The sequence below is a fragment of the Ursus americanus genome, chromosome 4, assembly GCF_024610735.1.
Source record: "Ursus americanus isolate L20-20 chromosome 4, mUrsAme1.1.p, whole genome shotgun sequence".
NCBI classification, from domain to species: Eukaryota; Metazoa; Chordata; class Mammalia; order Carnivora; family Ursidae; genus Ursus; species Ursus americanus.
In genome coordinates, this window is record NC_142130.1 from 36,103,899 (window position 1) to 36,129,531 (window position 25,633).

Below are 25,633 nucleotides of genomic sequence, written 5' to 3' on the forward strand. Positions count from 1 at the left end.
ACCCAGTGCTCATCATAACAAGTGTCCTCCTTAATACCCATCACCCATCTAGCTATGGTATATTTTGAAATCAAAAGTGTGTTGCCTCCAGCTTTGTTCTTGCTCAAGATTGCTTTGTCCATTCTGGGTCTTTTGTGGTTCCATATGATTTAAATTTTTTAAAAAATTTCTGTGGAAATAAAAGGCATTGGAATTTTGATAGAGATTGCATTGAGTCTGTAGATTGCTTTGAGTGTTATGGACTTTTAATGTTCAAGTCTGTGAACATGGATATCTTTCCATTTATATGTTTTTTCTGAATTCCTTTAATCAGTGTGTTATAATTTTCAGTGTATAGATCTTTTACCTCTTTAGTTAAATTTATTCCTAAGTACTTAATTTTTTAAAATGCTGTTACAGGTGGGATTATTTTCTTAATTTGGGAGGGATAGTTTGTTGTTAGTATATAGAAACATAATAATTTTTGTATATTGATTTTATATGCTGCAACTTTATTGAATTCATTTATTAGTTGTAATAATTTTTTTAAAGATTTATTTATTTGAGAGAAAGAGAGAGAGAAGCGGGACAAACAAGCAGAGGGGCAGAGGGAGAGAAACTCAAGCAGACTCTGTGCTGAGTGCAGAGCCTGATGTGAGGCTTGATCCCACACCCCTGAGATCATGACCCGAGCCGAAATCAAGAGTTGGATGCCCAACCAGCACCCTGGCACCCCTAGTTGTAATAATTTTTTCATGGACTCTTTAGGGTTTCCTATTTGCATGGGATGTATTTTTCCATCCCTTCACTTTCAGCCTTTCTGTAATCTTAGGGCCAAAGTGAGTCTCTTGTAGGCAGCATATAGTTGGATATTGTTTGTTTATTTATTTATTTTAAAGATTTTATTTATTTAGTTGAGAGAGAGTGAGTGAGAGAGAGCACAAGCAGGGGAAGTGGTAGAGGGAGAGGGAGAAGCAGGCTCCCTGCTGAGCAGGGAGCCCGATGCGAGGCTGGATCCTAGGACGCTTAAGGGACTGAGCCATCCAGTCGCCCCTGGATATTTTTTTTTTAATCCATTCACCACTCCATGTCTTTTTTTTGGATAATTTAATCCATTAAATTTAAAGTAATTATTGAAAGGACTTACTATTGCCATGTTAATAGTTTTCTGACTACTTTGTGGGTCCTTTGTTCCTTTCTTCTCCTGCTTTCTTCCTGGGTTTTTCAACTTCCATGTATGGCTTTTCACATCTTATATCATTTTTAATGCCTTTCAGTCCTTTTGGTTGATTAGTAGGTTGTAGTTCTGAGTTATTTTGAGTATGGCTCTTTGATGCTTCCATTTTCTGTATGGATATTATTTTGCTCTTTTTCTTATAATAACTTTGTATGGAAATTGTGTTACTTTTCAGGTGCTCAATTTTATGTTGATTTAATGTTGCTGAATTTTTAGAAAGAGATATATTTTAGATAGCTTTTCTAATTTTGCAGAGCTCCCTCTTACATTGTTTTCCAATGTTGGTTCAAAACGTGGCCACTGGATTTCTGAGATTTCCAGACTCTTTTTCTACTACCCCCAGCTCACTCTCTATCTGGGTTCTCCTTCATTCTTTGTTGACTCTGTCTTCCTGAATTTTGATTTTACTCTCAGTAGAGGACTGTTCTGAGAGAGAGCCCTGACTCTTCACTTTTGAGAGTTCATGGGGCCCAGAGTCTTTAGTCATTTCAGACCTTACAGGTTCCTTGCACTTAGGTGCTGTTGGAGTAAGGATATACCTCTTTTTCAGTTGCTGTTCTTTAATTGGCTCAGCACATTTTCCAGTGAATGAATACCCACTAGCTCTTTTGTGGTTCTCTTGGTATCCTGTCTGTCACATTCGTATAACTTCTGCAGGGGAGCATTATTTTACCTCTGTCCCCTTAAGGTTTTTCACTGGGCCTGAGAATTAAATTTACATGGGACTGATTGACAGGGAAAGCATACAGATTTATTTAGTATAAATTTTAATTGACACTGGAGCCCTCATAAGGAAATGAAGACCAAAAGAAACAGAGTGGAACACTTATATATTGAGTTGGACAGAGAGCAGTAAATTGTGATAATGATACAAGGCAAAGGGGTAGTTAATCATGGAGAAGTGACTAGGAAGATAAGGATTCACATACAAGGTTTGTTTGTACAAATTCCTCTTGGCCTCAGCTTCCCATCCCTGGAGATAAGAATGTTACTTTCCTCCTAATATAGGGAGGACATCATCCATATGGGGTTTTATATCTTGCTTTCAGGAAGAAAAAGGGGAGCTCAGAGCATTCTTCTTGTACCTGCTGTTTTTCAAGTGCCTTTAACTCAAAATAATCTTTATGCCAAAATGGCATATTTGGGGTGGAACATTCTGACCCCCCCTTCACTTCCCTCTTCCTCCCACATGGACAACAATGACATGCAGATCTTGTGGCTATTGGTGGTTTGTCTATACCCATGTTTATTTTAGAGTTTGTGGGAAACTTTTTCACATAGTTTTTGTTTTTTTGTAAAGGCTGTATATAGGTTTTTGGTTTTGTTATTTAGTTGCTTTGTCAGTTTTTATGTGGGAATTCAGGAAGATCCACAGTCAGTGCTGCCTCCTACTCCCATCTTCTCAGAGTCCCATCAGTTGGGTGATTTTGTGTGTGTGTGTGTGTGTGTGTGTGTGTGTGTGTGTGCTTGTTCCTAATGTGGTCTGAAAAATCTGAAGATAAAATCAATCTGTTTGATAAATTAGGTTCTGCTATGACTTTGATTAGTATAAATCTCTGTGCCTTATAAAGACTTTAGTTTTGGTGTTCATTTCCTTCATTAATGATTACTATAGAAAATTCAATCTCTGGAGCCGAAAAGAAAGTTTAGTCTACGTAATGGTGAGTTGTGATTTTTTTTTTAACTGACTATAATTATGAGTCTCACAGCTTGAATTAGTGGTTCTATGTGGTCCTATATACTTAAATGTGACCCTATGTTGTCTTTCTAGTAGATATCTATCTATCTATCTATCTATCTATTTATCTATCTATCTATCTATCCATCCATCCATCCATCCATCCATCCATCCATGGTCCTGTGTTGCCCTTGGAGGAGTGGTTTTCTTTTTCCTTTCCTGTTTCACACATCTTTTCTACATGTTATATGCTAGTTAGGTTATCCAAGATAACCTGTTTTAGAAACAAACTCCTCACCACTTCTTCCTTAATTAAGGACCATGATTGCCCTAAACATTATTACTACTCAGAGTAGAAGAAAACTTCAGCAGAAATTGATTTTATTCAAGTGCTTATTTTGTACAAGAGCTCTTATATTTCTGCCTGCTGAGGCTTTTAAAGGCCAAATAACATTTTATCATTAAACATAAAATTTAGTGTAATTACTGATACTACTGCTATGCACAGTACAGTTCTGTTTTGATTTTTCCTACCAAAGTATTAATTTCACTTTCAAAGAGTTTATGGACTAGCCATTGACACTGATCTGAATGAATAAATAAGTAAGTAATAAATAAGGGATGTGTGAGTGTGTGTGTGTGTGTGTGTGTGTGTATTTAGGTTGTCTTTTTCTTCTTTAATGAGTTTTGTTAGCTTGTGTCTTTTAAGGAATTGTCCCATTTCTACTATGTTGATGAATTTATGGGCGTAGAGTTATTTGTAGTGTTACAATATTTTAATGTGTGTTAGATCTGTAGTGATGTTGCCATTCTCATAATTGGTATTGATAATTTGTGTCTTCTCTTTTTTTCTTGGTCAGCCTGACTAGAGATTTATCAATTTTTTTGATCTTTTCAAAAAACCAACTTTTAAAAAAAAAGTTTATATTTTAATTCCACTTAGCTAACGTAGTGTTATATTAGTTTCAGGTGTACAGTATAGGGATTAAACAATTCCTTACATCACCCAGTACTTATCACAGCAAGTGTACTCCTTAATCCCCATCACCTAATTAACCCATCACCCCCCACCTTGCCTCTGGTAACCATCAGTTTGTTCTCTATAATTAAGAGTCTCATTCTTTGTCTCTCTTTCTCCTCTTTGCTCATTTGTTTTGTTTCTTAAATTCTACATAATAGTGATATCATATGGTGTTTGTCTTTCTCTGACTAACTTATTTCACTTAGCATTATACTCCCTAGCTCCATCCATGTCATTGCAAATGGCAAGATTCCATTCTTTTTTATGGCTGAATAATATTCTATTTTGTGTGTGTGTGTGTGTGTGTGTGTGTGTGTGTGTATCTCACATCTTCTTTATCCATTTATTAATTGATGGACACTTGGGCTGCTTTCATATCTTGGCTATTGTAAATAAACAAAGGGGTGCATGTATCATTTTTAATTAGTGATTTTATATCCTTTGGGTAAGTATCTAATAATGCAATTGCTGGATTGTAGGGCAGCTCTATTTTTAACTTTTGAGGAACTTCCATACTGTTTTCCAGAGTGGCTGCATCAGCTAGTATTCCACCAACAGCGCAAGAAGTTTTCTTTTGCTCCGCATCCTTGCCAACACCTGTTGTTTCTTGTGTTGTTGATTTTAACTGTTCTGACAAGTGATACCTCATTGTGGTTTTGATTTGCATTTCCCTTATGGTAAGTAATGATGATCATCTTTCCATGTGTCTGTTGGCCATCTGTATGTCTTCTTTGGAGAAATGTCTCTTCATGTCTTCTGCCCGTTTTTTAATTGGATTATTTGGTTTTTGGGTGTTGAGTTTAGTAACTTTTTTATATATTTTGGATACTAACCAAAATACATAACCTTTATTGGGTATGTCATCTGCAAGTATCGTCTCCCATTCTGCAAGCTGCTATTTAGTTTTGCTGTTGTTTCCTTTGTGTGCAGAAATTTTTTATTTTGATGCAGTCCCAATAGTTTATTTTTGCTTGTTTTCCCTTATCTCAGGAGACATATCTAGAAAAAAGTTGCTATGGCCAATGTCAAAGAGGTTACTGCCTATGTTCTCTTCTAGGATTTTTATGGTTTCAGGTCTTACATTTAAGTCTTTATTCCATTTTGAATTTATTTTTTTGTATGGTGTAAGAAAGTCCAGTTTGTTTGTTTCTTTCTTTCAAGATTTTTTTCCCCTTTCAAGATTTTATTTAGATTCAAGTTGTTAATATATAGTGCAGTATTAGTTTCAGGGATAGAATTTAGTGATTCATCATTTGCATATAACATACAAGTGCCCTCCTTAATGCCCATCATCCTTTCACACACATACTGTTCCAGTGTGTCATTTAAAGCCATTGTTTCCTTCTTGATTTTCTGTTTAGATGATCTGTCCATTGATGTAAGTGGGTTGTTAAAATCCCCTGCTATTATTGTATTATTATGGATTAGTTCTTTTATGTTTGTTATTGTTTATGTATTTGGGTGCTCCTTGGTGGGTGCATAAATATTTACAATTGTTATGTCTTCTTGTTGGATTGTCTTCTTTATTATTATATAGTGTCATTCATTGTCTCTTGCTACAGTCTTTGTTTTAAAGTCCACTTTGTCTGATATAACTATTTCCACTCCAGCTTTCTTTTGACATCCATTTGCATGACAAATATTTCTTCATTCCCTCACTTTCAGTCTGCATTTGTCTTTAGATCTGAAGTGAGTCTCTTACTGGCAGCATATAGATGGGTTTTATTTTTTCTATCCATTCTGTCACCTTGTGATTTTTGGTTGGAGCATTTAGTCAATGTACATTCAGAATAATTGTTGATAGATATGTATTTATTGACATTTTATTACTTGTTTTGTGGTTGTTTCTGGAGCTTTTCTATGATCCTTTCTTGTCTTTCTCTCTTTTATGGTTTGCTGATTTTCTTTAGTGATACGTTTGGATTTCTTTCTCTTTATTCTTTGCACATTTATTAGTGGTTTTTGATATAAGGTTACCATTAGGTTTGTATATAATCTCTTATTCATATAGCGGTCCATGTTAAGTTCTAGGTTGTTTAAGTTTGAGCCCATTCTCTAAGGACCAACTTTTGGTTTTACTGATTTTCTCTATTTTTCTATTTTCAATTCTATTAGTTTCTGCTCTGATCTTAATTTCTTTTTTGTCTGATTATATTTGTTTTAATTCACTCTTTTCTGATTTCGTACAGAAGCAGCATAGGTTGCTGATGTAAATCCCTTTCCCTTCTTTCCTAATATGTAAATTTAATACTGTACATTTGAACAAATATTGTATTTAAATTTTAGCAAAACCACATGGTTTATCAGGAAACCCTCCTGAAAAAAATGGGGCTCATGGGGGCACATTAAAAGAAAAAATTTGCTGTATCATGGGTTTATTTGACAAAGTAGGATGGAATAACATTCTGTCGGGGGAAGAATGTTAGAAGTTCATGTTTGTAAGAAATAGGAAGATCGGTAGGAGAAGGAAGGGGAGAATGAAGGGGGGGGGTAAACAGAAGGGGGAATGAACCATGAGAGACTGTGGACTCTGGGAAACAAACTGAGGGCTTCAGAGGGGAGGGGGGTGGGAGATGGGGATAGGCCGGTGATGGGTATTAAGGAGGGCACATATTGCATGGTGCAGTGGGTGTTATATGCAAATAATCATGGAACATTACATCAAAAACTAAGGATATACTGTATGGTGACTAACATAACATAATAAAAGATTATTTAAAAAAAAAGAAGTTCATGTTTGTAAATGAAGTTATGATCAAAGAAAAAGTATTAAAGATAACTTTAAAAATATTATTTGCTTCTAAACAATTATATATCTGTATTTTATTTAGAAAATGTTAGTGGTGGGGCGCCTGGGTGGCGCAGCGGTTGGGCGTCTGCCTTCGGCTCAGGGCGTGATCTCGGCGTTATGGGATCGAGCCCCATATCAGGCTCTTCTGCTATGAGCCTGCTTCTTCCTCTCCCACTCCCCCTGCTTGTGTTCCCTCTCTCGCTGGCTGTCTCTATCTCTGTCGAATAAATAAATAAAATCTTAAAAAAAAAAGAGAAAGAAAAGAAAATGTTAGTGGTGGTTATTAAAGTGCAATGCAGTTGCCACTGAAAAGAACACTGTGTGACTACATTGTACATACTCAAATGTGTTTTTAAAGACATCATCATGCTATTGTCTGTGTCTAATATATATCACCTGTACAGTTTATTTCACTTATAGATGATATAGTTACCAGTACAAGAGTAGCCTGTATCCATTTTACTGATTGTTATGTTTTCTTTTCTTGCAGAAATGCTGAGCCGATTGTCAGGATTAGCAAATGTTGTTTTGCATGAATTATCAGGAGATGACACTGATCAGAATATGAGGGCTTCCGTAGACCCTGTGAGTAGCTCTATTCTGGATTAAACTGATGACACATATATTCCGTGTTTTTTTGAGGGCAAGATTTTAAGATAGAGGGTTTTGAGCAGCCTCCATTTTGCTAGGTGGAAGAGAGGATTAAGAAAATATTGATACTGGGGTGCCTGGGTGGCGCAGCGATTAAGCGTCTGCCTTCGGCTCAGGGCGTGATCCCGGCGTTGTGGGATCGAGCCCCACATCAGGCTCCTCTGCTATGAGCCTGCTTCTTCCTCTCCCACTCCCCCTGCTTGTGTTCCCTCTCTCGCGGGCTGTCTCTATCTCTGTCGAATGAATAAATAAATAAAATCTTAAAAAAAAAAAAAGAAAGAAAAATATTGATACTTTATAAATGATCCTTCTCCTGTAAGTTTGTAGCCTATGAGCCACAGTGATGGGAATCAAGTCCTGGATGAGATTGGAAAGATCTTTCTCATTTGTCCTTTGAGCCTTCTTTAGTGCCAGATTGTTTTAACTTCTCCTCAGGTGTATATCCTGTTTCCTAGAAAAGGTTTGAATAATAAGTGGCAGAACTGGGGCACCTTTCAGGTTTGAAAATATGTTTGCTATTGTAAATTAATCTACAGTTCTCTTATAGTTTATATTATATTTTTTGATAGCTACATGAGGAATCAAAAGACGATCTTTAGTTTTCTGAAAGACGAGCAGTATTGCCTAGTGGTTAAGAAAATTTTATTCAACGTTCTTAAATTTAAATTTTGGGCTCTTCCACTTAATAGTTTGTTATCTTTGCTTCCTTTTATTTTTCTCTTTGGTAAAATTAGGATAATACCATAAATGAGATAATGTTTTATTTGTGAAATGCTTAACATTTCCAAAATACTCAATATATTTTAATGGCTATGATGATTATTATTGGATCAGAGTTGGAAAGATTTCCTAAGTATGGAAATGAGACGGGCAAAAGATAAGATGAAGTTGGAATGAAGAAACTCTTTTTTGGACACTAATATTTTTTCCCTGATGTATTGGCAACTTTTTGTCTAAATACTAGGCATTACCCCAAGAATCTGACATGGAATTTAACGATAGGGCACAAGAGGATGTTCTGGAGCGCCTGGCTTATGCTGAGCAGTTGGTGGTAGAGCTAAAAGAAATCATTAAAGAGAAGGACATTCAATTGCAACAAAAAGATGAAGTTCTACAGGTACCATGGTTTTTCTCCTTTCTTGCTAGGCATTTGGTAAAAGACAGTTACAACATTCACGTAGATTTTTCTTTTCACTTAGATATTGGAGAGTGTGATTCTTATTTCCCTAATATTATAAAATGATGCCTATTGAAAATAACATTTGTTATATACTAGGTATGTGATAAATAAACATTTATGTATTTACTGTCGTTCTCTGACAGGAAGAAAGAAAAGCTGCTGATAACAAAATAAAAAAACTAAAACTTCATGCTAAGGCCAAATTAACTTCTTTGAATAAACACATAGAAGAAATGAAGGCACAAGGAGGGACTGTTTTGCCTACAGAACCTCAGTCAGAGGAGCAACTCTCCAAGGTATGGTAACGGATCGACCAAACATTTTCTGAGTGGAAAAGCCTCCCATGATAGCAGATCTTCACTAATCACAAAAATTTATGAAGCTAAAGTAGTAAAGCACTAAATGCTGTCCTTTCTTATTGAGCTTGCAGTCTAGCTGGGCTCTGGGCCACACACAGAGAGAATCAAAGGCCACCAGAAAATGTAGAAAAGAAATGTGACCCTAGACTTTCAGAGAATTAAAAAAGGCTAACAGGACAAGTAAATACCTCAGTGAGGCATTTAGATAGGAGAGGCACATACTTTATGGAGGAATTTCATCTTTGGTTAGAAGATTAAACTAATGTTCTGTAAGGTTTCTGCCAGTTCTGAATTTTTTAATTCAGTGACTTGACACAGAATATCCTGTGTCATCATATGGCCCACATAGTAGCGGATTAAAGTTTCATGTGTTGTAACTGAATCATCTAGATTGCCTTGGGCTCCCTGTAAGGGGTGCTTTCTAGGTTTATGATTGCAACCAGCAAAATAATTTAAGGTTGGGGTTAGAGAAGTAAGGAAAGTTGGGCCTTCTGAGAAATAGAGTATTGTCCCAGTATTCATTTTCATTACTTTCCTATATGGTTAAATTCCAAATATTCACATTCAGTCAGCCATTTAGTGAATAAGCATCTCCAGTTTTTTGGAGTTTGGTATAGAATATATGGAGGCTGGCGTATCACATGTGCACACTGCAGTTGGCCTAGACTTAACTGTGCATAAGAAATCTATTTTTTAAAAAATTATACCTTGTTTTACTCTTTGATTCACTAATATTCTTTTATTAAAATTTAAATTCAGTTAGCCTACATATAGCACATCATTAGTTTCAGATGTAGAGTTCAATAATTTGTCAGCTGCATATAACACCCAGTGCTCATCACATCACATGCCCTCCTTAATGCTCATTCACTAGTATTCTTATCTCAATGTTTTAAGTTCTTGGGAAATAAGGTTGTAATTGATTCTCTAGGCACAACAGTGGGGTCACTAGTTAGTTTCCTAGTAACTTGATTAGTCTTTCCTTTCTGGGCTTAATGCTCAGAAGACATTACTTTTCCTGCATTAATAACTTTATTTAACTTCTCAAAGCTTATTTTAGAAGGTTTTCTCATTCTTCTCAAATAACTTGTTCATCTTGATTCTTATCTTACTTCTTGGTTTTTCCTCTGGTAATTCTTCTTGTAGCTGTGGTACCAGCCTGTCTCTCCCCATGTTGCTTTGTTTCTTCTACCTTTCCCCCTACTATGATTTTTAAATTATCTATTTTATTTTATTTTATCTTTTTTTAAATTTAAATTCAGTTAGCCAACATATAGTATGTCATTAGTTTCAGATATAGAGTTCAGTAATTCATTTGTTGCTTATAACACCCAGTGCTCATCACATCACATGCCCTCTTTAATAACCATCACCCAATTAACTCGTCTCCCCACCCACCTCCCCTCCAGCAACCCTCAGTTTGTTTCTTGTAGTTAAGAGTCTTTCATGGTTTGTCTCCCTCTCTGATAACTTCCCATTCAGTTTTCCCTCCCTTCCTCTATGATCCTCTGCGCTGTTTCTTATATTCCACATGAGTGAAATCATGTGATAATTCTCTTTCTCTAATTGACTTATTTCACTCAGCATAATACCCCCCCCAAGTTCCATCCATCTTTTCTGATGGCTGAGTAATATTCCATTGTAAATGTATACCATATCTTCTTTATTCATTCATCTGTTGATTTACATCTTCTCTCTTTCCATAGTTTTGCTATTGTGGACATTGTTGCTATAAAACATTGGGGTGCATATGCCCCTTCAGATCATTACATTTGTATCTTTGGGGTAAATACCTAGTAGTGCAATTGCTGGGTTGTAGGGTAGCTCTATTTTTAACTTCTTGAGGAAACTCCATACTATTTTCCAGAGTGACTGTACCAACCTGCATTCCCACCAACAGTGTAAGAGGATTCCCCTTTCTCCACATCCTTGCCAACATTTGTTGTTTCCTGACTTGTTAATTTTAGCCATTCTGACCCATGTGAGGTGGTATCTCATTGTGGTTTTGATTTGTATTTCCCTGATGCTGAGTGATGTGGAGCATTTTTTCAAGTGTCTATTAGCCATTTGTATGTCCTCTTTGGAGAAATGTCTGTTCATGTCTTCTTTCCACATCTTGACTGGATTATTTGTTTTTTGGGTGTCGAGTTTGGTAAGTTCCCTATAAATCTTGGATATTAGCCCTTTATCTCATATGTCATTTGCAGATATTTTCTTCCATTTCTAGGTTGCCTTTTAGTTTTGTTGACTGTTTCCTTTGCTGTGCAGAAGCTTTTTATCTTGATGAAGTCTGGTAGTTCATTTTTGCTTTAGTTCCCCTTGCCTTTGGAGCCATGTTTAGCAAGAAGTTGCTGCAGCTGAGGTTGAAGAGGTTACTGCCTGTGTTCTCTAGGATTTTGATGGATTCCTGTCTCGCATTTAGGTCTTTCATCCATTTTGTGTATGGTGTAAGAAAATGGTCCAGTTTCATTCTTTTGCATGTGGCTGTCCAATTTTCCCAACACTATTTATTCAAGAAACAGTCCTTTTTCCATTGACTATTCTTCCCTGCTTTGTCGAAGATTAGTTGACTGTAGAGTTGAAGGTCCATTTCTGGGTTCTTCATTCTGTCCCATTGATCTATGTGTCTGTTTTTGTGGCAGTACCAACTGTCTCGATGATTACAGCTTTGTAATTTTACTTGAAGTCTGACATTGTGATGCCACCAGGTTTGGTTTTCTTTTTCAGCATTCCGCTGGCTATTTGGGGTCTTTTCTGGTTCCATACAAATTTTAGGATTATTTGTTCCAGCTCTATGAAAAATGTCAATGGTATTTTGATAAGGATTGCATTGAATTTGTAGATTGCTCTGTGTAGCATAGATATTTTAACAATATTTATTCTTCCGATCCGTGAGCATGGAATGTTTTTCCATTTCTTTGTGTCTTCCTCAATTTCTTTCATAAGTATTCTATAGTTTTTAGCATACAGATGCTTTACCTCTTTGGTTAGGTTTATTTCTAAGTATCTTATGGTTTGGGGTACAATTGTAAATGGGATTGATTCCTTAATTTCTGTTTCTTTTGTCTCATTGTTAGTGTATAAAATGCAACTGATTTCTGTGCATTAATTTTATATCCTGCCACTTTGCTGAATTCTTGTATGAGTTGTAGCAATTTTGGGGTGGAGTCTTTTGGGTTTTCTACATGGAGTATCAGGTCATCTGCAAAGAGTGAGAGTTTGATGACTTCCTTGCCAATTTGGATGCCTTTTATTCCTTCTTGTTGTCTGATTGCTGAGGCTAGGACTTCTAGGACTGTGTTGAACAGCAGTGGTGATAGTGGACATCTCTGCTGTGTTCCTTACCTTAGGGGAAAAGCTGTCAGTTTTTCTCCATTGAGAATGATATTCACTGTGGGCTTTTCATATATGGTTTTTATGATATTGAGGTATGTTCCCTCTGTCCCTACATTGTGAAGCATTTTAATCAAGAAAGGATGCTGTACTTTCTCAAATGCTTTTTCTGCATCTATTGAGAAGATCATATGGTTCTTGTCCTTTTGTTTATTTATGTAGCGTATCACATTGATTTGTGGATGTTGAACCATGCTTGCAGCCCAGAAATAAATCCCACTTGGTCATGGTGAATAATCCTTTTAATGTACTGTTGGATCCTATTGGCTAGTATTTTGCTGAGAATTTTTGCATCCATCTTCATCAGGATTATTGGTCTTGTAATTCTCCCTTTTGGTGGGGTCTTTGTTTGGTTTTGGGATCAAGGTCATGCTGGCCTCATAGAAGGAGTTTGAGGTTTTCCTTCCATTTCTATTTTTTGAAACAGCTTCAGAAGAATAGGTATTTGTCTTTCTTTATATCTTTGGTAGAATTCCCCTGGGAAGCCATCTGGCCCTGGACTCTTGTTTGTTGGGAAATTTTTGATTACTGCTTCAGTTTCCTTTCTGGTTATGGGTCTGTTCAGATTTTCTGTTTCTTCCTGTTTCAGCTTGGGTAGTTTATATGTTTCTAGGAATGCATCCATTTCTTCCAGATTGCCTGATTTGTTGGCATGTAGTTGCTCATAATATGTTCTTAATAGTTGTTTGTATTTCTCTGGTGTTGGTTGTGATTTCTCCTCTTTCATTCATGATTTTATTTATTTGAGTCCTTTCTCTTTTCTTTTTGGTAAGTCTGGCCTGGGGTTTATCAGTCTTACTAATTTGAAGAACCAGCTCCTAGTCTTGTTGACCTGTTCTATTGTATTTTTGGTTTCTATATCATTTATTTCTACTCTGATCTTCCTTATTTCCATTCTCCTGCTGGGTTTAGGCTTTATTTGCTGTTCTTTCTCCAGCTTCTTTAGGTGTACAGTTAGGTTGTGTATTTGAGACCCTTCTTGTTTCTTGGAAAAGAATTTTTTCTTTTAATAGTTTTTTTAATAGTTGTGGTTTCATTTTCATTTGTTTCCATAAATTTTTTAAAATTCTTTAATTTCCTGGTTGACCCATTCATTCTTTAGTAGGATGCTCTTTAGCCTCCACGTATTTGAGTTCTTTCCAAATTTTCTCTTGTGATTGAGTTCCAGTTTCAGAGCATTGTGGTCTGAAAATATGCAGGGAATGATCCCAATCTTTTGGTACCAGTTGATATCTTATTTGTGACCAGTATGTGATCTATTCTGGAGGACGTTCCATGTGCACTTGAGAAGAATGTCTATTCTGCTGCTTTAGGATGAAATGCTCTGAATATATATCTGTGAAGTCTGTCTGGTCCAGTGTGTCATTCAGTGCTCTTGTTTCCTTGTTGATCTTCTGCTTAGATGATCTGTCCATTGCAGTGAGTGTGGTGTTAAAGGCCCCTACTATTATTGTATTATTATCAATTTGTTTCTTCAGTTTTGTTATTAATATAGCTTATATAATTGGCTATTTCCATGTTAGGGGCATAAATATTTACAATTGTTAGATCTTCTTTTTGGATAGTCCCTTTATTTTGATGAGCGTCCTTCCTCATCTCTAATTATTACAGTCTTTGGTTTAAAATCTAATTTGTCTGATATAAGGATTGCCACCCCAGCTTTCTTTTGATGTCCATTAGCATGATAAATGGTTTTCTACCCCCTCACTTTAAACCTGGAGGTGTCTTTGGGTCTAAAATGAGTCTCTTACAGATAGCATATGGATGGGTCTTGCTTTTTTATCCAATCTGATACTGTGTGTCTTTTGATTGGTCTGTTTACATTTACATTCAGAGTGACCTTTGAAAGATGAATTTAGTGCCATTGTATTACCTGTAAAGTCACTGTTTCTGTATATTGTCTCTGTTCCTTTCTTGTTTGTGTTACTTTTGGGCTTTCTTCACGTAAAGGATCCCTTTTAATATTTCTTGTAGGGCTGGTTTGGTGATCACAAATTCTTTTAGTTTCTGTTTGTCCTGGAAGCTTTTTTTTTTTTTTTTTTTTTAAGATTTTACTTATTTATTTGACAGAGATAGAGACAGCCAGCGAGAGAGGGAACACAAGCAGGGGGAGTGGGAGAGGAAGAAGCAGGCTCATAGAGGAGGAGCCTGATGTGGGGCTCGATCCCATAACGCTGGGATCACGCCCTGAGCCAAAGGCAGATGCTTAACCGCTGTGCCACCCAGGAGCCCCATGTCCTGGAAGCTTTTTATCTCTCCTTCTATTTTGAATGACATCCTACCTGGATAAAGTATTCTTGGCTGCATATTTTTCCCATTTAGCACCCTAAATGTATCGTGCCAGTTCTTTCCGGCCTGCCAGGTCTCTATGGATAGGTATGCAGCCAGTCTAATGTTTCTACCCTTGTAGGTACCTCTTTTCCCAAGCTGCTTTCAGGATTTTCTCTTTGTCTCTGAGATTTGCAAGTTTCACTATTATATTCAGAGTGTTAACCTATTTTTACTGATTTTGAGGGGGGTTCTCTGTGCCTCCTGGACTTGGATGCCTGCTTATTTCCCCAGATTAGGGAAGTTCTCTGCTATAATTTGCTTCAGTGTACCTTCTGCCCCTCTTTCTCTTTCTTCTTCCTCTAGAATCCCAATAATTCTAATATTGTTTCGCTTTATGGTATTGCTGATCTCTCGAATCCTCCCCTCATGGTCCAGTAATTGTTTATCTCACTTTTGCTTGGTTTCTTTATTCTCCATAATTTTATCTTCTGTATCACTTATTCTCTCTTCTGCCTCATTTATCCCTGCAGTAAGAGCCTCCATTGTTGGTTATATCTCATCAATACCATTTTTTATTTCAACCCGATTAGATCTTAGTTCTTTTATTTCTCCAGAAAGGGATTCTCTAGTGTCTTCTATGCTTTTTTCAAGCCCAGCTGGTATCTTTATAATCGTTGTTCTGAATTCTAGCTCTGACATCTAACCAATATCCATATTTATCAAGCTTCTGTCAGTGATTACTGCCTTTTGTTCTTTTTTTCTGGCAATTTTTCCTTCTGGTCCTTTTGTCCAGAGAAGAATAGATGAATGAGAAAACAAAAAAGAAATAAAAAATAAAAATATCTACCATGACCCCAGTGAAATATACACTAGGTAATTGGGAGAGATCAGAAACCAAAAAAAAAAAAAGGGGGTGGGGGAGAGAGAATATAATCAAACAGGTAGACAGAACAGGGTGACACATGTGGTTCTGGTTGTATTTTGGTCTGTTTGTTGGAAGTCACTTGATCCCAAAATTGTAAATAAAGAAAAACATATATATACTAAAATAAAATTGAAAATAGTAAAAGGAAGTAAAAAATGAATATATCTATAAAATGTAAATGTAAAAATGAAAATTAAAAAACGATTTAAAGAGAGTTATTAAAGTAAGCTAGTTGAAAAGGAAAAAAAGAAAAAGAAAATTTTAAACTGAAAGACTAAGGAAAAAAACCTTGAATTTTATATACCGTTTTCCCCTAGTGCAAGAGTTTTTCAGTTCTGTGTGATCCGTAAACTTGGTTTTACCCTGTTGTTCCTGCTGGTCCTCTAGGGGATGGGCCTTTCACACTGATTCTCAGGTGTCTTTGCATGGGTAGAGTTGCACCACCCTTTGCCATGGGGCCAGGCTCAGTGTAAGTGGCTTTGGGTTGCTTTATGTGGCTTTTGCTCCCTGAAGGCTTTTCGTGCTGCTTTAGAGGGTGAAAAAAAAAATAAAATGGTGGCACCTGGATCTCCAGCCCCAGAGTTGAAGATCGGGGACCCCACTCTTCAGTGCACCCTCATGGAAATGCAGTCAGTCCCTCTTGTGTGCGCCAAACTGCACAGATTCCTGTGGTGCACCTGTGCACCAGTCCGACCTGGGGAGCGGGTGGTGGTCTCACTGGGCTGGCTGCTTTCTGGGCTCTTGCTCCACAAGCGGTTGCCCCATTATGGGTGCACCCGCGCTGCTCCTCCCTGGGGACGAAGCAGGGTCTTGCAGCAGTTTTGCTGCTTGCTGCACCCCTGCTTGGAGAGCCACGGTTCAGTTTATGGCAACACCTTGCTGAGAGGCCACTCTGGGGCTCACTAATTGTAGCCAGCTTCCCTCCGCCAATGCTTGGGAACTCTGCTGCACTCAGGCACCCACGTTCTTTCAGTGATCCTAGGATCCTGAGGCCGCACTGTCCTATCTAAGATTTTGTCCCACTTTGTCACCTGAACACCTTTCAGGCAGGGACTTCCCTCACAGGAGCAGACTTCTAAAAGTTCCGATTTTGCACTCTGCTGCTATATCACTTGCCAGTAGCTGGCTTCCTGTGGCTCCCTCTCCCTTGGTTTATCTTCTGATATATCCCGATTCACTTCTCCACACCTGCTACCTTGCAGAAAGTGGTAGATATTCTATTTGTAGAACTACAGCAGTTCTTTTCTTAGATCTCAGGTTGAATTCACAGATATTCAGAATGATTTGATAGATATCTAGCTGAAGTCAAGAGACCAGATGAAACGAGGGTCCTCTACTCTTTACCATTTTCCCTCCTCCTCTTAAATTATCTATTTTATACTCTGCTTTTTTTAAGGCCTGAGACCTTAAACAAATCAGCACTTAGAGCTTAATTTCCTCTCTCTGTTAAATAAGAGGGTCGAATTAAATGATTTCTCTGAGCAATTAGTCGTAGCAGCTTTATACTCTTATATACCCATTACAGAGCTACATATCCTCTGAAAAGTGTAGATGAGGGCAATCTTCAGATGCTTGACCAACTCTTATGTAGAAGAAAGTAAAAAATTATTTTGTATAGTTCTAATAAGCAGACTTGGTTCATTTGAGGGTGGTGAATTCAGTAGGGAGGAAGCATCTGGTTCAGTCTAAGGAAGAGCTTTTGGGGAAAAAAAATAGACTGGAAAGATTTGGATTTCCTCTTACTGGGTCTTGTATGATGTTTTGCTCCTCACTTAACAGCTCCTGTGCTTTCCTGAATTCTGTCCTCTGGTTCTTCAAGGCATTGGGACTAAGTTTTCTTTTCAGTTTTATTCCCGTGTGGTGCCGACTGGTTTTGTCCTCAGACTAAAAACCATGATAAAGGGAAACTTGGTATCATTTCTTCCAAGTATTGACTCCCTTCTAGTATCTTCCTGCTTTTGATTTCCCTCTAGCATTGTCTAGTAGCTATTTTTCTGTCTTGTTCAGAGTTGAGAGCTGTTATCTGAGGGAGGATGAATCTAATAGGAGCTACTTGGCAATACTAAAATGGGAAAACTCTTAAAATTCCTTCCTGGTTCTTAGGTCAGGTGTTAATTTCGTGCTCCCATTTATAAAACCATAATCAGATGGTTATATAGGGCAAGTTAGAGCAAAAGATCAAATATGTATTAATTATAGTTCTTTTAAGTAAATGATTTATCTCCTTCATTTTCAGCATGATAAGAGTTCTACAGAGGAAGAAACGGAAATAGAAAAGATAAAACATAAACTCCAGGAGAAGGAGGAACTAATAAGCTGTTTGCAAGCCCAACTTTCCCAGACACAGTTAGAGCAAACTACACAGGTAGGGGTGTTAAGTCACCTCATAGTCATTAGGTTGATGAATCACTAAGGCCTAATGAATTATTATATGACAAATACATTTTTCTAGATGGCCAACAGATGCTTATCTAAGTATGTATCAATTTACTTTCTTCTTCCCTTTCCTTCTCTCACCAACTTCCCTTTCTTCCTGCCTAAGTCTAGTAATTGGTGTTTGCCATTCTTGGTTGATATTTGTGGATACCCAATATACTCTTTTAATATATGGCTTCACATATTTTTATTTCAGAAGAGTTTTTCTTGAATTATATAGCTTGTGGTATTTGGTCTGTTTTCTTCTCTAGGGACTTCTGTATGTTCCTTCTTTGATTGATTATCTTTAATATTTGTCACTTACTTTCAGTTACTTTTTATTTCTTTCTTCATTTTAAGGTTTCTTCTTTTTTGTCCTTCACTTATGGCATTCTGTTTTGTGTTTATTTGTGTTCCTTCTTGTTTAGACTTCTTTTTCTGAAATTTTTTCTTATAGATCAAATTTTTCCTAATTTTAGCCACCTCATTTCTGATTTTTCTGATTCTGATTATGCTGTTTTTCTGTGTCTTGTATAATTTTCTTAATTTTTAAACACCTTTTGAGATAGATTACAGTTTTGATTTGTTTTTTGAAAATGCCTCTGGTCTGTTATTATCACCTTTAAGTATGTTGTTCTGCTTCTTAGCTTTTTTTTATAGTAACTTTGTATGAAATTTACTATAAATTATATAGTAATTCATACAATTAACTATAATTGTATAAATCATAAAATTTAATTATACAATATATAAATTATATTGTATAAATATAATATATTATTCCTTATTTTCATGGGCAATTTATTTTTCTAAACTTTTGGAAGGAGGCTTGGTTTAGGAAAACTTTTCTTTACTTAACAGACCTCTCTCTTCTGTTGTTTTTTTTTTTTTTTTTTTGCATTGTGTCCAAAGACCTGGCAGCTGGATTTCAGAGATTTCCTGGTTTTCTTCCTCCTGCCCTTCACTTTGGCCTATACCAACATTGTCCAATAGTAATATAATGTAGGCCACATATATAGTTTAAAAATTTGTAGCAGAAACAGGTAAAATTAATTTTAACAATATATTTCATGTAATTCAATATATTCAAAATATACTTTTGAGATTAATTATTTTTGTGTTATTTTACTTTTTTTTTGCACTGCCTGCAATTTGGTGTGTATTTTTACATTAATTTGGATTATTAAATTCTCATTGGAAATACTTCTTCTTTGTTTAGATTTCATAAAATTTCCAGTTGAGAAAATAGATTCATATACTCAGATTGTTCCAGACATATTTAAAAGCTTTCCAATAACTGAACCAAGGGCTGAAACGTCATTTTTTAATGATCTACATAAGTATCAATTGTGACTCATGCTATCTGCATAAAGTATTCAAATAAATACATTACAATGTTACATGAATGTGTAGGAAAAAACATTCAAACTGAATGAATCCACTGACACTGACTACGTAGGCAGTGTGTTTATTGTAATACTAGGAACAGCATGCACACTTGTTACTTGTATAACAATTTAGGAGTATTTGACATTTTGCAATAAAGTGAAATATAGTTGTATTTAATGGGAAGATAATTTGTAGTTCAATTAATTAAAATTAAATAATATTAATAATTAAACTCCTCATTTGCATTAGGCATATTTCAAGCCCTCTGGATCCATATGTGGCTAGTTGATAATGAATTAAACAGCATGTGTACAGACCTTTTTCTTCTGTTTCTCTTATCTCTGTTCTGCATAATTTTTATTTCACTCCTAGAGGTTTCTTTTTTTTTTTTAATGATTTTTTATTATATTATGTTAGTCACCATACAGTACATCCCCGGTTTCCGATGTAAGGCTCGATGATTCATTAGTTGTGTATAGAGGTTTCTTCTTATTTCTGGTCCATGTCTTAGAAGACAGGCCTGATGAGTCAGTTTTGAGAATTCAGAGGAGCTAAGTTGTTCTAGCCTTTTAGTCCTTTTTACTGTGGACCCCTTGCATTTAGCTGATATTGGAGAATGGGGAAGCCCTGCCAATTTAAGCTGCTGTTCTAAGATTGGCCAGCTGTGCTTTCCAGTAAGAACTTGTTGGCTGTTTGGGGGTTTTCCTGTTCTTAAGGCCATTAATGTTGCTCTGTTGCTGCCTGCTTCCTCTTTCATAGACCCTAATACCATGCAGGTCTTTTGCCTTTTGGTGGTTTGTTCCACCTGCTTGTATTTTGGGCTTTTGGGGACCACCTTCCTAATTTTATTATAAATATTGTCCATGGGTTTTTGGTTTTACTATTTAGTTGTACTGACTGTTTCTATGTGAGGATTCAGAGAAGTTGAAAAAGTGCTGCTATTGCTTCTGTCTTTCTCTGACAAATAATTCTGATAGTTACTTTTTAAAAACCCCAATGCATGCAGTTCCCTTTTGTGTTAGGTGCAAATTAGAAGGATATTGATAGGTATTTTGGGCAACTGAGAAAGGGAAGTCAGAGAATTAAGAGTGTTAATTCTTTTGTCTAAATAAATAGTTTTTTCCTTCTATGCCTTCAGTTTGATAAGAGTTCAACAGAGATGGAAGAATTTTTAACAATGAAGCAACAGCTCCAAGAGAAGGAGGAACTCATTAGCACTCTGAAAGCCCAGCTCAGCCAGACACAGGCAGAGCAAGCTGCTCAGGTAGGTTGGAGGGTACCTCATAAGCATTAGAATAAAGAATCATGAAAGTCTAATGGTGACAAGCCAATTCAGACAGTCATTTTTTAAAACCTTAGTATATAAAAGTATAGTAGCTAGAATGTTATAGTAGAAATTAGAAGGGTATAGTAGTAGAAGAAATTAGAAGTGTTATTTACCTTGATGAATTTGCCATAACCTATTTTATGGCTGTTTCTTAGTTCTACAAGCCTGAAATTTGGTTTTAATAGCATACAGAAATTCAGTTTCTTAGGAGTGGACTCAGTGTTGTTTGAAAGAGACTGATACATAAACCAAAAGAAATACAAGTGATTAGGTCCATTCATTCCCTATAGTAAAACCTTAATAGGAAGTTAAATTATAATCAGAAGACTACTTGGTGGGTATATAATGAGAAAGTGGTATAAGTTACATGATTCAATATAAATGGCACTAGTATGTAATATCCCTCCTATCTATTTCTGACACCAGGACCGGACTGTTTGGCCTGGCATTCTCAACTCCTTTTGTCTTATTATTTTTCTAAATTTCCAGTTTGACTATCCACCTCTGTATTTTTCCTTTGAGGATGCTTTTGACTCACGAAACTTTTTTCCCCTGATGTATCTTTGCATGATAGCGGATCTTTCCCATTGAGTGCTTCATTTTTTGGTAACTTATGGTATTAATGATGTTTTCTGCTCATGGATGGCCTGCTGCTCTGTATACAGTTAAAATTATATATCTTGACATCCTTACTTTTACCTATTAGCTTTTATTGTGTCCTTTTTATGTACAAGCACTATATACAATGTATGATGGAGAAATACAAAATAAGATTTTTACCGAGTAGCTTAAAACATGGAAAGCCAAGAATATAAATATATTAACAGATTCATCATAATGCAAGCCATTCAGAATATGTGAATATAAGCATCAACACAAATGGAAAGTATTTTGAAAGGTGAAAGAGGTTACCATGAGTGTGACATCCAGGAAGGTACATGGAAAAATTAGGACTTAGGCAAAGCTGTGATGGATAGGTAATAATCTCAACAAGATGGTTGGAAGTATTCCATTTGTGGGAAACAGTCTGAGCAAAATCACAGAGAAAAAAAATAATATTGGTACATTTACAGGAAAGGATGTATAGATGCATTTGGCTAATGAAGGATGCCAGTGCCTGTAAACTTGTAACACAGGATTCCAAATGCATAGTAATGTCAGAATTCAGATAATCAAAAAAATTGTGATGATTTTTTTACTACCTAGAAGGAGAGCCAAGGTCAATTCAAGGTGTTAAAAGTTGAGAAATTAGCAATAGTTGAAGGACCAGTACAAAATGGGCAAGCTAAGACCAGGTCAGCATGCTCAGCTATAGATCTTAAGGAAATAAATAAGCAGGCGTTCACAATGATACTAAACAGCTCACAGTCAATTTATTTCCATTTTACTCCATTAAGAGCCAGATATAAGTGAGGGTAATCTAGAAGCCCACAAGTAATGACAACTGAAAATAGCTGTTTGGGGAGATGGTATGGGTTTGAAAATATACCAGGTTCTTTGGTAGAAGCAGTTCTTTGAAGATAAGACTAGCCAATATCCCTGATGAATATGGATGCAGAAATTCTCAGTAAAATACTAGCAAAACGAAGCCAACAATACATTAATAAAAATCATTCACCATGATCAAGTGGAATTTATTCCAGCTGTAGAGAATTTTGAATAAAAGATCTATTAATTCGAAGTTTGACTTTATAGGGCATAGCAATTTCACTGAAAGTTTTAGACCATGGATGTGCTATTAATGTGCCTAGGACTTAACAGAAATCTAATTTCACTTTGTAGGTTTAATATTCTAATCTCTGCAGAACTTTTAAAAATATATCTCTTGTATATTTAAACATTTCTAGTAATCATGCAAATATAATTTTAATCAAAATTTATATTTGGGCTGATTTCTGAGTTTGATAATAGGATTTCTCTTACATTTGGAAGTTACCGTCAGGCCTATCTCTCTTCCAACATTCTCATCCTTGACATTAAAAATTTAATTAAAATATATTGCCTATCAGTTCTCAGTGTCCATCTTTGGAGAATAGTGTGTGAGTTTTGTTTGTGCAATATTCGGGGAGTGTAACGTGTATAGTTTCTTTGGTGTGTGTCTTTAGTTGAGTTCCATGCAGCAGGTGGTCCGAGAGAAAGATGCCCGCTTTGAAACACAAGTTCGTCTTCATGAAGATGAGCTTCTTCAGTTAGTAACCCAGGCAGATGTGGAAACAGAGATGCAACAGGTGTGTTGCTAAAACTTAGTAGAATGACTGTCATTTGGTTAACATTTAATTAAATGATCACAGCCACTTTTCTACTCTCATACACTGTTCTCCACTTGGTCTTAGTGTGCTCCTTAATTGGCTTCTTTTTGGTGATCTTGTCTTTTGTTGCATATTAATTATTTATTTTTTCTTGTCCTTACCTTGCTTTTATGCTTCTAACGAGGTTGATGGTACTCAAAAGCTGGATTTAATTGGCAAATGTATGTGGTAGTCAGAAATAGGTTTCTCTTCAGTTTGCCAACTGTAGCTGTGTTAAAGACCTGATGCAAAGCTTCAAATCAATGAAGCCAGTTTTAAACTTTCAAAAAATTTAAGATGAAAAGGAATGATTTTGAAGCCATAAAGTCTTTTATTAAATTGAATATTCTTAAAAAAATAATTGAGTATATTTTGGAAATTGGCTTCATTGTTTTTATCATCTACTAACTCAAAGGTATTTGTTTTAGTGTGTTGTGCAGTGTGGTAACCAAAAGTGCTCCAGTGGTATTTCATGGTTGATCCGTTTAATTGTTTTTGAGAGAAAACTTCTTCCAAGTTCTAAGTAATCCTTCAGAATACACTTTTTGAAGTAGAATATTAATGTATACATGCATTACTGATTTATTTATCCCCCCGAGTGCATGTCCTGTGCATGAAGCTAGAAGAGAAATGGTTCTTGCCTACAGAGAATGTTCTCTTTGGTGAGTGAGATATACATGTACTTATATTACTTAGGTGTAGGACGTTGCCTATAGAATTTTAAAAGCAGATGTATCATTTTCTCTAATTATTAAAAAGACTCCCTAATTCAGGGGCTGGCTTGTGTCTCAGTTTAGTTGCTGTCAGTGTACTGGAGAAGGCATTTTTGGAGATTGTTTTTTGCTGCTGGATGGGGAGTATGGCATGCTGGTGTTCCACTCTTTCATCTGCCATCCTCAACATTCAGAAACCTTAAGTACACAAATCTACGTGATATTTTGAAAGGTAAACAGATAATGGTGCTCATTGGTTTAGCACATTTCCTTCTCAGAAATTAAGGGTGCTGCAGAGGAAGCTTGAAGAGCATGAAGAAGCCTTATTGGGCCGTGCTCAGGTCGTGGGCTTGCTGCAACAGGAGCTGACTACTGCCGAACAGAAAAACCAGGTACTGCCTTGTGATCTTTACTGTCCTGCCTTGGGAGTGGAGTATTCATTTCCACTTTATTTTTATTTATTTTTTAGAGAGGGAGAAACGGGGGTGGGAAGGGGCAGAAGGAGAGAGAAAGAGAGAATCTGAAGCAGGCTCCACACCCAGGGCAGAGTTTGACACAGCCTCAATCTCACAACCCTGAGATCATGATCTGAGCCGAAACCCAAGTCTGAGCCACCCAGGTGGCCCCATTTCCACTTTAGTTTCCCAGGCAGCATGTATAAAATCATAAGTCTTCTGAGAATTGCTGCCATTTATTCATTCTTTCAACAAATACCCTGTACTTAACTTGTGGTAATACAATGATGAGCAAAACAGATATAGTTCCTTCCCTGATGAAGCTTGTATTTCACAGCTTTCATTGTGGCCTTTTCTTTGTGCTTTTAGGTCTAGGGCCCTAGTTTCTCTAGAATGCCATACAGTCCTCTAGTGAGTTTCCTTTCTGTCAGTTTGCTCCTTTGCTCTCGTGAATAAAGAATGTGCTTTATGTACTATCCCTTGTTTGTTTTGGTCGATTCTCTGTTGGCTTGAAGTAATTCACCATGCAACATTCCCTGAATCTAAAGTGGTCAGACACTGATGTTCTAAAATCTTAAGTTCAAGTATCCCATCCCAGGGTGTAAATCATCCTGTCATTGACTTTCTCAGACTATCCTGACCTTCATTCACATTGAGATCCCTCAATCCTTTCACTTTGTTCCTCTGGTGTATTAGAGAGTTCTTTCTTGGCCTCTCTCCTTTCCCCATCTGCTATTGCCCCATGTTTGACCATTTGGACTATACTTCTATCAGCCCATGGATTCCTCGTGTCCTTGTCTTACCACATCCAAGTAGCCAAGTACTAATGTGGAATTGGAGCTACAGTCCACATCTCTGCTTTTTCGTCTGGGTGCTACATGCTGCTGAAAAAGTCAATCATCTCTTTCTTAATTTTCAGCTCTCCTTGAGGAGGACTTTTTGCATAGAAACATTTTCCCATATCTCCCATCCTAATAAAACCTATATTCTGGGGGCGCCTGGGTGGCACAGCGGTTAAGCATCTGCCTTCGGCTCAGGGCGTGATCCCGGCGTTCTGGGATCGAGCCCCACATCAGGCTCCTCTGCTATGAGCCTGCTTCTTCCTCTCCCACTCCCCCTGCTTGTGTTCCCTCTCTCGCTGGCTGTCTCTATCTCTGTCGAATAAATAAATAAAATCTTAAAAAAAAAAAAAAACCTATATTCTGATCCCAAGGCCCCTCTCTCACTGTCATTAGACAGTTGGGTTCAAATCTCAGTTGTGCCTCTTACTAGATAGTTATATATAAATAGTTACACCTATGTGACTTTTGGGAAATTTCCCTTCTTCTCTGCTCCTATTAATACCTTATAATTATCTCTCACATGGCCTCTACCATTTTTGTATTATAATTATCTGGTTAAGTGTGACCATCCCACTGAACTCTGAGTTCCATGAGGGCAGGGACTGCATTCATTCATTCAGTATTTATTGAGCACCATGTACTCAGTATGACATGTATTGTGCTAGGTGCTGGAGAACAATGATGATAAAACAGACAAAGTCCCTTTCCTTAGTGAATTT

The 25,633-nt window shown here is 36.7% G+C and overlaps 1 protein-coding gene across 7 annotated transcripts in view; it reads left to right on the top strand.

The window, feature by feature from the left end:
- The window catches only part of GOLGB1 (golgin B1), a 97,776-nt gene that overhangs the window by 10,630 nt on the left and 61,513 nt on the right, over nucleotides 1–25,633 (top strand). For 3 of the 7 annotated variants that reach the window (XM_045812719.2, XM_045812722.2, XM_045812723.2), the window contains exons 2-8: nucleotides 7,197–7,291; nucleotides 8,322–8,474; nucleotides 8,681–8,833; nucleotides 17,722–17,850; nucleotides 20,428–20,553; nucleotides 22,722–22,844; nucleotides 23,896–24,009. In XM_045812719.2, coding sequence (XP_045668675.2) covers nucleotides 7,199–7,291; nucleotides 8,322–8,474; nucleotides 8,681–8,833; nucleotides 17,722–17,850; nucleotides 20,428–20,553; nucleotides 22,722–22,844; nucleotides 23,896–24,009 — 891 coding nt within the window. In that variant the 5' untranslated portion in view covers nucleotides 7,197–7,198. Of the gene's footprint in view, nucleotides 1–4,406; nucleotides 4,593–7,196; nucleotides 7,292–8,321; nucleotides 8,475–8,680; nucleotides 8,834–17,721; nucleotides 17,851–20,427; nucleotides 20,554–22,721; nucleotides 22,845–23,895; nucleotides 24,010–25,633 lie in introns of those variants that run through there. The other 4 variants (XM_087861596.1, XM_087861597.1, XM_045812721.2 and 1 more) reach the window with 4 other exon arrangements.